This window comes from Chelonoidis abingdonii, chromosome 9 (assembly GCF_003597395.2).
Source record: "Chelonoidis abingdonii isolate Lonesome George chromosome 9, CheloAbing_2.0, whole genome shotgun sequence".
NCBI lineage: Eukaryota > Metazoa > Chordata > Testudines > Testudinidae > Chelonoidis > Chelonoidis abingdonii.
In genome coordinates, this window is record NC_133777.1 from 12,618,033 (window position 1) to 12,629,213 (window position 11,181).

An 11,181-nucleotide genomic window follows, 5' to 3' on the forward strand; every position below is an offset into this window, starting at 1 on the left:
TCGTATTTCTCAGGTAGAATAAAAGCATACAGTCCTCTGTTAAGTAAGGCCTTGATCCTTCAAACTCCTGTGCATGTGCTTCACTTTACACATATTGAGAAGTCCTCTGTAAAATTGAATGTGCATAAATGTTTGCAGAACGGATCATTTTAGCTTCTTCTGAATCACAAGGAAAATATTTTATTAGTAACAGAGATTGCTGTCGTAGAAATTGTATATACATTTAAGAAATGCTTCATAGAAAATCACGTTATGTGATGTTCTTGAAAATACATTACTTTATGGTTAAAAATGTGGAATAAACCAATGTCTAAAATATCTTTATTGGATTATCAGTAATGTAAATACAACTTATTGATTATAACAGCATTATATCCTAGCTGATGAAGCTAAAATGTAACCTATTACTAACTAACTAATGAGAAGGCAATAGAGAAGAGAAAAAACAGATGGGGTGCTTGGAGACGGTGATGCTGTTTCCATTAGGCATGTTTTAGTTAAATGATTCTATCAGAATCTGATTCACTGTGATCTAAAAATGGTTTCCAAATGTCTGAATTTATCTGTTGTTTTTCAAAGTAAATGTTAGCCCCTCGTATGATGGTTCTGTCAACGTCACAATCTATTGTTTGACAGTGAGTGGTATCTCTTCCCAGCAGCTCAGATAATTTTGGGCGTTGAGGGTGGAAAGTTGCTATTATTAGGCGTATTCTGAGCTGTTTGGCCAAGTGCTTTCCTCAGATACGTACGTACAACTCTCACTGAATTCAGTAGAACTTGCACAGATATATCCAAGGGTAGTATTTGGGCCACTGTTTTCTCCTTCAACAGCTTGTATAGGGTTGAGATGTTGGTCAGTAAGTGGAGGGATGTACTAACAGGTATTTCAGCTTTTGTTGTGATTGCATTTTGCTTTGAATTTTATCCTGAAATCTAAGCAAAGAGCAAATATGTAATGATTGTCTTCCACAATGATTAGCACAATGCCAATAAATATCTCCATTTGAGTTGAGAATTGCTTGCATCTAATAACCATGTGTTCCTGATAGTTGTCTTACTCAGCCTGGTATATATTCAGCCTGGTGCCATCACATGACTTTAATTGTCAGCTGAGATTTTCTCCCATCACGTAACTTACATTGTCAATTATCTCTCTTCTTAAAGGTTCCAGATGAATATTTCTCTATTTTATTGGACTATCTGGAGGGGCTTAAAGGCAGTGCGCGAGATGTAACTATACAGAAAGCTGAAGCTCTTATGAAAGAGTGTGACAATTCAGATACAGAAGATCCAGACCTGTTGGAGAAGTGTGAGCGCATACGAAAAGTTTTACAGCTATTATCATGAAAATGTATAAACTTTGTCATTAGATTTCTAGATTCATCTGTCTCTACCATTGTATGGAGAGCAGGTGAAATGCAACAAATAACTTCTAAAAAAAAAATATGTAAATACATGTTTTTTTCATTAAGAATTGTAATTATGATAAGATTTCATGTTTCAATTGTTCATTGTACAATATTTTAAAATCAATCATTAAACAGTTTATAAGGAGATTGTAATCAAAACGAACCATAGTGTTTGCCCATTATTAAACATTCTATTTTGGCTCCATCAAGTAATTTTTGCATGTCTTGGAAATGAGTGGAAACATCCATCTCACTTTTAGTTCTTCATCCATCTCACTTTTAGCTATTAACTGAAGAGAGGAGCTTTGTGTCTCTTAATAAAAGCAAAAACAATCTAACCAACAGAAAGCCTGGAGGTTCTTTCACAAAGGGTAGTTTTAAAAGTGAATGTAAAGCACAGTGCTTTGTCAGCCAGCTATAATCTATCACTTTCAGCTTTAGCAGCATGTCATTTGGATTTGGGAAAGATCATTTTCAGTCTGTCGAACATGGGTTTATAACACATTTACTTATTAGCAATTTAAGCAAAGATCTGGAGATTGTCAGCTTTGTTAGTTTTCCTCTTGATATTTAAAGTTTTGTGGGTGTTTTATGACAATAGCTAGGTATTCGGAAAATGTAGAGACGTGAATAGTCCAAATCAGATGTCCATTGTGAAATCACCCAATCATACCTTTAGTAAGATGCTATCCATAACAGGAAATGCTGTGTTATAACATTTTGTGTTCAGCCTGACAAATTACATCTTCATCTTTCACTTGTAATTGTTTTCCAGTTGAGTTAATCTGTATTCAGTTGCTTCAACTAGGGAACGTTTGTATCCTAGGAGAATGCTGAAGACCAGATTTTTATGCAAAAAACAAGGACATTAATTACTCCAAAGTTTGAGATCTTCCTTTAATAACAATACTAATTGAGTACTTGTTCCTAACCAGCACTCATGACCTGATTCTCAAAAGGTTTTGTAATTACAGCATTTGGCTGGATTTTGACAACCTACACATACATGAATTGCTGTAGCTTTTGAAATATACAGCCAGTTATAAAAACAGCTTATACATAGTGACCTCTTTAAGACAATTATATTGGGAGCCAAAAATTTTGAGTGATCTAACATGTGTTGTTCTTATATGGTAACTATTATGGAATTTAACATAATGGGTGAGCCAAGGTATAAGAAAGAGAGAACAAAACAACAGAGTGCCTGTTAATCCCCAGAGCAGAAACAGTAAGGACACACATGTTGCTTATGGACATTTTCTTTCTTACCAGTTGTGCTACCTAGCTCCCTTCTCATTCTCTCTAATTTTTCCCCTTCTTGCCATATCTTCATATCTATTGTTTTCCTTCATTTCCTCCTTTTTTGCATTTGCCCCACTCACTTCTCATTTGTATCCTTTTTCCATTTTTTTTTACTGCAAGCATAGGCGGCGGCAGATTAAAATTGAAATCAAACCAAACCTGAAGAGCTCCATGCTTTCCCCCAAGATGAAGTTCAGTTGGAAGATAAAATGGGAAGCTCAAGAAGATATCCTCATCTCATAAACACTGGTTTTGCTTCTTCAGATGTGCACTCTGATGTCCGCTGGTCTCAGTATAGTTTACCATCCAAGATTATGCGAAGGCGGTAATATCACACCTCTTATATTTAGAGTAGCGTTCAGAATATGAAATAATCTGTGTTTTCTGTGCTAATGTGAAAAGGAGCAGTTCCATTTGCATGACTAGACTGTTGGCAAACTACCTTGAATGTATCTGAATTTAGAACATAGGTTCTCCCTTTTTCCACTTAATTCACGTGACCCTAACATAGTCATAAGATTTCCTCCTGCCCCCAATAAGGATGGAAGGTCCCTTGTTTCCACTTGTTTCTTAAGAGGCCTTTCACCTTTGGATTGATGTAATTTGAAGGAATCTTGAACAGGGCCTGTCTGTAGATGACTGGATGCATGGCAAATTAGGTAGATGAAAGCATAGAGGCCACATGGCATGAAAGAAGGGCATGGAGACAGGTACACAAAGTCCTGCTATACCATATCCCAAATCACCAATCAGTGTTTAGGTGGCCTGTCTCATCTACTTTCTGCAGGAGGGTAAAGATGGGTGGAAGCCATTTAATTATACTAATAGTCCTACATGTATTTTAGAGCACAGTTGTCAATCAACTTGTTGTTCTACTTAATCTAATTCTATCACTGACCTATCTCAGAGAACGCCATTGTACCCATGTGCTGCCAGCTGGTCTGAGCTGATGTATGAGCACTGTTGGCTGTCTGGAAGACGAGGAGGTCCAGAGCCAACTGAATTGAGTTATTCACAGTAAATAACTGAGATGAAAAGCAACTGGATGAGATGGGGTTCAGAACAGCAAGTGGTGACACAAGGAACTAACGATCCTATATAATAAGGGCTGAGTCAATAATGGTAGGGTTGGTTCAGGGCAGAAAATATGCCCCTTTTATGATGGGGTTGACTGAATTCTAAAGACTTGCCCATTCATGCATCCAGTACCAAGGTACCATATAGTTCAGCAGAGAAGGGTGAGAAAGAACCAGAGATGAGGGGTCTTCTGTACCAGGCATGTCTTTTGTTGTTGTTGTTGTTAGATTAATCAGTGTGGCTAGTTCTGAAGGGAGAGTGGGAGAAAGTGTTTTCTGGGTTTCTCTCAAAGCCAATGGTGATGGTTTTTTCTAGAGAAGTGATATAGTCTCATATAAGAGCAGAAATACCCATCTCCACCAAATCCCATTCCTTCCCTTTCCCCTCTTTTACACGGGCATCTTCTAAGCCATTCCCCAATACTAAGAATTATTAGGTAGAAGGAACCTAAAACTTCATGTATTGTATTGCTACTGTATATTTATTAGCTTAAAGTTACCAGGCCTCTTAATTCCTCAGTGTTCTAAGTTCCATTTTCTGTCCAACACTAATTTAAACAGGAAAGGGCAAATTGTTGTCTTAGATTCTCTTAATAATACTTTGCACTTCTACAGACCCTTTCACTGGAGAATCTCACATTGATTTACGAACATGTCTTTCAGAACACTTGTAGGAAAGTAGGTCTATGTTGTTAGTCCCATTTTACAGATGAGAAGTCTTAGGCACAGAAGCACAGGAAGTTAGGTGCCTTAATACCTTTGAGGATCTAAGCCAGAGAGCTTGACCCAAGATCCCAAGGAAAGTTAATGGTGGTTCTGGCAATAGAACCCAGGGCTTCTGACTTGCCACCCTGTGCACTAGCCACTAAGCCATACTCCAGCTTCTTACGCAGTTGACTATTTTAAATGTTTGTTTGTTTAATACAGATAACAAGGCCTCCACTTCGATATTTTAAGTTCTAAAGTCTATACCGGGGTAGACAATCTATGGCACATGTGCTGAAGGCAGCACAGAAGCTGATTTTCAGTGACGCTCACAATGCCCAGGTCCTGGTCACCGGTCTGGGAGGCTCTGCATTTTAATTTAAGTTTAAATGAAGCTGCTTAAACATTTTGAAACCTTATTTACTTTACATACAACAATAGTTTAGATATATATGATAGACTTATAGAAAGAGACCTTCTAAAAACGTTACAATGTATGACTGGCACGCAAAACCTTAAATTAGAGTGAATAAATGAAGACTCGGCACACCACTTCTGACAGGTTGCCGACCTCTGGTCTATACTTTCATTAAAATCTTGTAAGCAGTCTAGCCTATGCAAGGAATTCGGGTTTGTCACTTGTTCAGCTTTTTTGTCTCTATGATCATTTTAAAATGTTCAGTATTTTATAGCACTTGTAGCTTAGATACTCAGCAAATGTGTTAATGTGAATTGACAAAATCACGTGTCTGCCTCTCTTTTAATCAGCCAATTGTATTGTTAATAAAAATCAACTCCAAGACTAGAAGTAATAGTTTGTACTGACTGACAAATTACATTTTCTTCTGCTTACTCTAATTGCCTTTCGACTGAGTTAATCTGCATTGTGTGGCTCTGACTAGGAGAATTTGTACACTAGGAAAATGCTGAAGTCAGGACTTCTCATGCAAAATATAAAAACATTAATTACTCAAAATTGCTTAAAGCTGGAGATGTGCCTCTAATGACGATACTAATTACTAAAAATTTGACGCTGTAGAAGAGTTCTGTTTAATTTGGATGATCTCCACTGTGTGTTGTGCATCTTCTTGGTTATCTAGTGTGTGCCTTCACTTTTAATTTGTTACCATGGTTCTAAAATTACTAGGGAAATGGATTCTCCATCCTCGTTTAGGAAGCAGAAATTGTAGATATAGAATGTGTAGTTCATTTTTCACCCCATGCAGGATGACTCTGTTTTATTGGTTAATTTTAAAGAAGAGTGGACCTAGTCTGATCTCACACCTTCTAGTTACTTAGAAATTCTTCTTCCTCCCACGCACTACATGGAACAGAGCAGAGCAACAGCCATTAAAAAAGAGCTATCCAGTGTCAAACTTACGCATTTTTGGAGAACACCATGAAAGATATGAGTGCAGCTTAACCTACAGTGTTAAATGTACAGAATAAACCATCAGATAGTATATTCAGTCTATAAATAATTTACACACAAATAACTACAGGAAAGGAACCTGTGCAGTCATTAATTGCATGATCACATACTATTTTTTTTCCACTGAGTAAAACAGATCTCAAACATTTTTAATTGGTGAAGCTCTGCATTTTCCACTTTCAAGAAGTCCATATCTTTTCCTGTTTCCAAAAATTAGATCTACATCATTATGCTGAAGCCATGAGAGTGACTGGGTGGGGGTCAATTCTGCACCATTGAAATCAATGGGAACTTTGCTATTGATTTCACTGGGCCCAGGATAAAGTCAGAGATGTCATTTGATTAAATGTTTAATTTTTTAAAAAAGCTTTCCAAAGTTCAGGATTTTGTTATTAATCTATAATCCAAATACTGAACTAGTGTTAATGAAACTAAACCAGGTTTTATCAGCATAAAACTTTCCTGTGGTTTAATCAGTTTTAGCCATGAGAGGTTTCATTTATGCCTTCCATCCTGTGCAGTAATTACAGTTATGGAGAAGTTATTTATATCCCAGCAAATAAGGATCTTAATTGTTTGTTGTGATTCTAGTCATTCTAGGACACAACTTAATGTGCTTTTCCTTTTGTAAAGCAAGTTGGTTGTAGCAGTGATTTATAATTAGATTCTTCACAAGAATTTACATGGTAAAACTTCATCTATTCAGAAATTAGATTTTCTTCTTCAAGTGCTTGCTTATATCGATTCCAATTAGGTGAGTGCGCACCGCATGCACGATTGTCAGAGAATTTTTACCCTAGCAACACCCAGTGGGTCGGCTGTGGAGCCCCCTGGAGTGGTGCCTTCATGGCACTGGATATATACCCCTCTGACCCAGCGCCCCCTCAGTTCCTTCTTACCTCCCATGATGGTCATTGGAACTGTGGAGCTGTCCTCCACTCTCCCTAGCTTTTACTTCCCAGTTTGGATAATTGTTCTAGTTTTTATAGTTACATAGTAGTCTCGATAGTTGTAGAATTAGTTTGTAAATAAAGTTAGCAGGTTGGAAGGGGTTCCTTCCCCTTGCTCCCTGCATGCCGCCTGGCCTCATGCCCAAGACTTGAGGGTTTAAGCCGTGCTCAGCCTGTTCAAAGCCTATGCCAATGGGAGACCCCCACAACTCTTGTTTAAAGTGCCTCGGGGAGTTTCACCAGGCCGAAAAGTGGAAGATCTGTAGAGCTTTCAGGCCCTGAACCAAAAAGGAGTGAGACTTTAGACTCAAGCAGCTCCTTATGGAGGCGGCCCTCAGCCCGATCCTCCTTCAGCACACCAATTTCCAGCACCGAGTGCCTCTGTGCACAGTGCTCCAGTGGCAACCTCAAGTACTGCACCGCAGGAAGACTCGGATAGAGACCCACGGCACCGGTCCTCGCCGGCACCACGTCCAGCGCAAGCACCTCGGTGCCATTCCCTGTCCCTGAGGCACAAGAGACCTCACAAGCTGGACGGGGCTGTCTCTCAACAACAGGCGCTGGCACCCCCTTTGCCAACCTTGGACTCGCATCCGGCACCAGAGCAACTGAAGGTACAGGTGCCGATATCGGCACCGTTGACTCTGGCACTGAGGGAAGAGCCAGAACCGGCTCAGGCTCAGGCACCACATCCCACCCGTGCAGTACAGTCAAGGGGCAAGCCAGCCCTAATATGTCCACCATCTCCAAGCAGGAACACTCGGCACCGCTTCTGATATTGGAGCAGGTCCCGGTGCCACTTGCAGTCCCAGCACCTTTCTCTATCATGGCACCGGCTGTACTTGTGGCCCAGATCTTACTCCTGGCACTGTTCTGCCTTGCAGTACCGCTCTAGACCTCGGTACCATTTGAACTCCCGACACCGATCCTGGCACTGGTCAGGGCGCCAATCCTATTCAAGAAGCCGCTCCCGGCGCCGCTCCCGCTGGCAGTGTTCATTGCGATCCAGGTCTGGATCCTGGTACCAGCATGACCATCAGCACCATTCTCGATTCCAGTACCACTCCCCGGCACCACGCCGGCACCTCTCTCCTGTGGCCCGGCACCGCTTGGCACCATTCCCAGCAAAGTCGGCGCAGGCAAGCCCCGCACCACCCTGGCCCTCGCGCTCCGCCTCACGTTTTTCACAGTCAGACAGCACATCACACTTGGCCTATCCCGCACCGGGCCAGACAGAGGATAACCTGGGTCAATGGCAGGACGAAGCCCAAGACCCTAGCCAGGAACCTGCACAATGGTCCTTCTGGGCCCCGTGGGAGTACCACGAAGCCCAAGGGGTTCCATCCGGAGTCTCCTGCTCAGCCCATTCAGAGCCCTGAGTACCGGAGGTCACCATCAGTCATCCCCCTCCAGGGGCTATGGAGGCATCTGCACCCACCCCAATGCAGGCCCCACACCCGGCACAGTGGATCCTAAGCATCAGGACCCCTCACAACTGGACCTGCCACAGGATCCATTAGCCCCTGTAGCATCTTCCTCATCTTCTCCAGATGAGCCGGTGGCGGAAACAACAATCTCAGGTCCCCCTCCGATAGACCTACGTGCTCACCACGGCCTTCTACGTAAGATGGCACATAATATGGACCTCCAAGAGGAGGAGATAGTGAAGTGGGAGGACACGGTGGTGGACATCCTTTCAGCTGATGCCCAATCCCAGGTAGCATTGCCAATCATCCGCACCATCCAGGTCAACGCCAAGACAATATGGCAGACCCCTGCCTCTATTCCACCTATGGCCAGAGGAGTAGAGAGAAAATACTTTGTTTCCTCTAAGGAGTATGACTACCTGTATGCTAACCCTCAGACGTGTTCACTGGTGGTGTCCTCAGTGAATGCAAGGGAATGGCATAGTCAACAGGCTGCAGCGCCCAAATCTAAAGATGCCAAGCACCTCGATTTGTTTGGACGCAAAATTTACGCAGCAGGGGGCCTTCAGCAAACCAGCAAGCGCTTTTGAGCCGTTATGATTATAACTCGTGCAACTCCATGGGTAAATTTAAGGAGCTGATTCCACGAGAGACCAGGGATGAGTTTGGGGCTTTAGTGGAAGAGGGCAAAAAGGTGGCTAGGACCTCCTTACAGGCCTCCCTTGATGTAGCTGATTCTGTGGCTAGGACCCTGGCGTCGGGCATCACTATGCGATGCATCTCCTGGCTTCAGGTATCTGGCTTACCGCCAGAGCTGCAACAAACCCTGCAGGATCTAGCATTTGATGGGCAGGGCCTATTCTCAGATAAAATGGACTCTAGATTACAGAGCCTAAAAGACTCCAGAACCATCATGCACTCCCTGGGGATGCATGTCCCGGGTACCTGGCGCAAGCCCTTTAACCACAGCCTCCTTTGAGCCGATGGCCACCTGTGTGCTCCTTTATCTATCTTTGAAGACAGCCTTCCTTATAGCCATCACTTCAGCAAGACACGTATCTGAAATCAGAGTCCTCACGTCTGAACCACCGTATACAGTTTTCCACAAAGACAAGGTGCAGCTTCACCCCTACCCTGCCTTCCTTCCCAAAGTGGTATCTACCTTTCATGTCAACCAGGACATTTTCCTCCCAGTCTTTTATCCAAGGCCCCATGCAACCCGGCAGGAGCAACACATGCATTCCCTCAACGTTTGTAGGGCCCTCGTCTTTTATGTCAAGCATACAAAGCCGTTTAGGAAAACAACCTAGCTTTTCATTGCAGTGGCCGAACGGATGAAAGGCCTACCGGTCTCCTCACAGCGCATCTCCTCATGGATCACCTCTTGTATCCGTGCTTGTTACAACTTGGCTGGTGTCCTGACTCCGCATCTCACAGCTCGCTCCACGCGGGCCCAAGCCTCGTCGGCCACTTTCCAGGAGATCTGTAGAGCTGCTGTTTGGTCATCTGTACATAACTTTGCAGCTCACTACACGTTAGTTCAGCAGTCTAGAGACGATGACTCAGCGGTTCTGCACTCAGCGATGTCTCACTCCAACCCCACCGCCTAGGTAAGGCTTGGGAGTCACCTAATTGGAATCGATATGAGCAAGCACTTAAATAAATGGTATTCTATTATTGTTTAACTGCGCGATTAATTTTTTAATTGCTTGACAGCCCTAAATATAAGACGATTACTCTACCTATGTAACTTTGTTCTTTGAGATGTGTTGCTCATGTCCATTCCAAACCCGCCCTCCTTCCCCATTGTCGGAGTAGCCGGCAAGACAAAGAACTGAGGGGCACTGGGTCGGGAGGTTATATATCGCACCAATGAAGGCGCTACTCCACGAGATCAACAGCCAACCCACCGGGTGTTTGCTAGGGTAAAATTCTCTGATGATTAACGTGTACGCGCGGGACACACCTAATGGAAAGATAAATAGCAACACATCTTACAAATTGAATTGTACAGAAAATAACTGCGTTCAAAATAAAATATGTAAAACTTCAAGCCTACAAGTCCACTATCTATTTCATGTTCAGCCAATCGCTCAGACAAACTAGTTTTATATTTGCAGGAGATAATGCTGCCCAATTCTTTGTCACAATGTACTGAAAGTGAGAACAGGCGTTTGCATGGCACTGTTGTAGCCGCATTGCAAGATATTTACACGCCAGATGCGCTAAAGATTCATAGGTCCCTTCATGCTTCAACCACCATTCAGCCTCCATTCAGTCAACACTATACTTGGCAAACTTTCATTTAGCGCAACTGCCTTCAAGCTCAAAAGCTAAGAGAAACCATTGGTTCAATTTGTCTCATACTGAACGCGACTTCTAGGAATTGAACCCCACCTCCAGGACCTTGTTCAGTTCAGTATGTTTTGTTGCATACATGTTACCTAGCAGAAAACGAGTTTAATCAATAAATATAATTAGGGCTGTCGATTAATCGCAGTTAACTCATACGATCACCCAAAAAAATTAGTCACGATTAATCGCAGTTTTAATTGCAGCCATTAATAGAATACAATTGAAATTTATAATATTTAGATTTTTTCTACATTTTCAAATATTTGATTTCAGTTACACAACAGAATACAACGTGTACACTGCTCGCTTTTATATTTTTCTGATTACAATTGGAGGACCCCTAGTATGGAAAGAGAAAAGTGATGCAGTTGCTTGTCGCTCCTGTGGCCTCCATTCCACATCCTCTGCTAGGACTTCCTCCAATTTGCTATGTCTTGTATCTTCCCTTTCTCCTTCAGTCCCTTCCTAAACACTCTCTGCTTCCAGTTAGCCTTCCAGTACTGATGTGTGCCCTCCTGCTCACGT

At 42.4% G+C, this 11,181-nt stretch overlaps 1 protein-coding gene across 6 annotated transcripts in view; it reads left to right on the forward strand.

Annotated features, from left to right (window-relative positions):
- The window catches only part of CHLSN (cholesin), a 210,943-nt gene extending 208,858 nt beyond the window's left edge, over positions 1-2,085 (forward strand). For all 6 annotated transcript variants that reach the window (XM_075069204.1, XM_075069206.1, XM_075069201.1 and 3 more), the window contains one exon: positions 1,165-2,085. In XM_075069204.1, the coding sequence (XP_074925305.1) occupies positions 1,165-1,347 (183 nt within the window). In that variant the 3' untranslated portion in view covers positions 1,348-2,085. The remainder of the gene's footprint in view (positions 1-1,164) is intronic.
- The last annotated feature ends 9,096 nt before the right edge of the window (positions 2,086-11,181 follow it).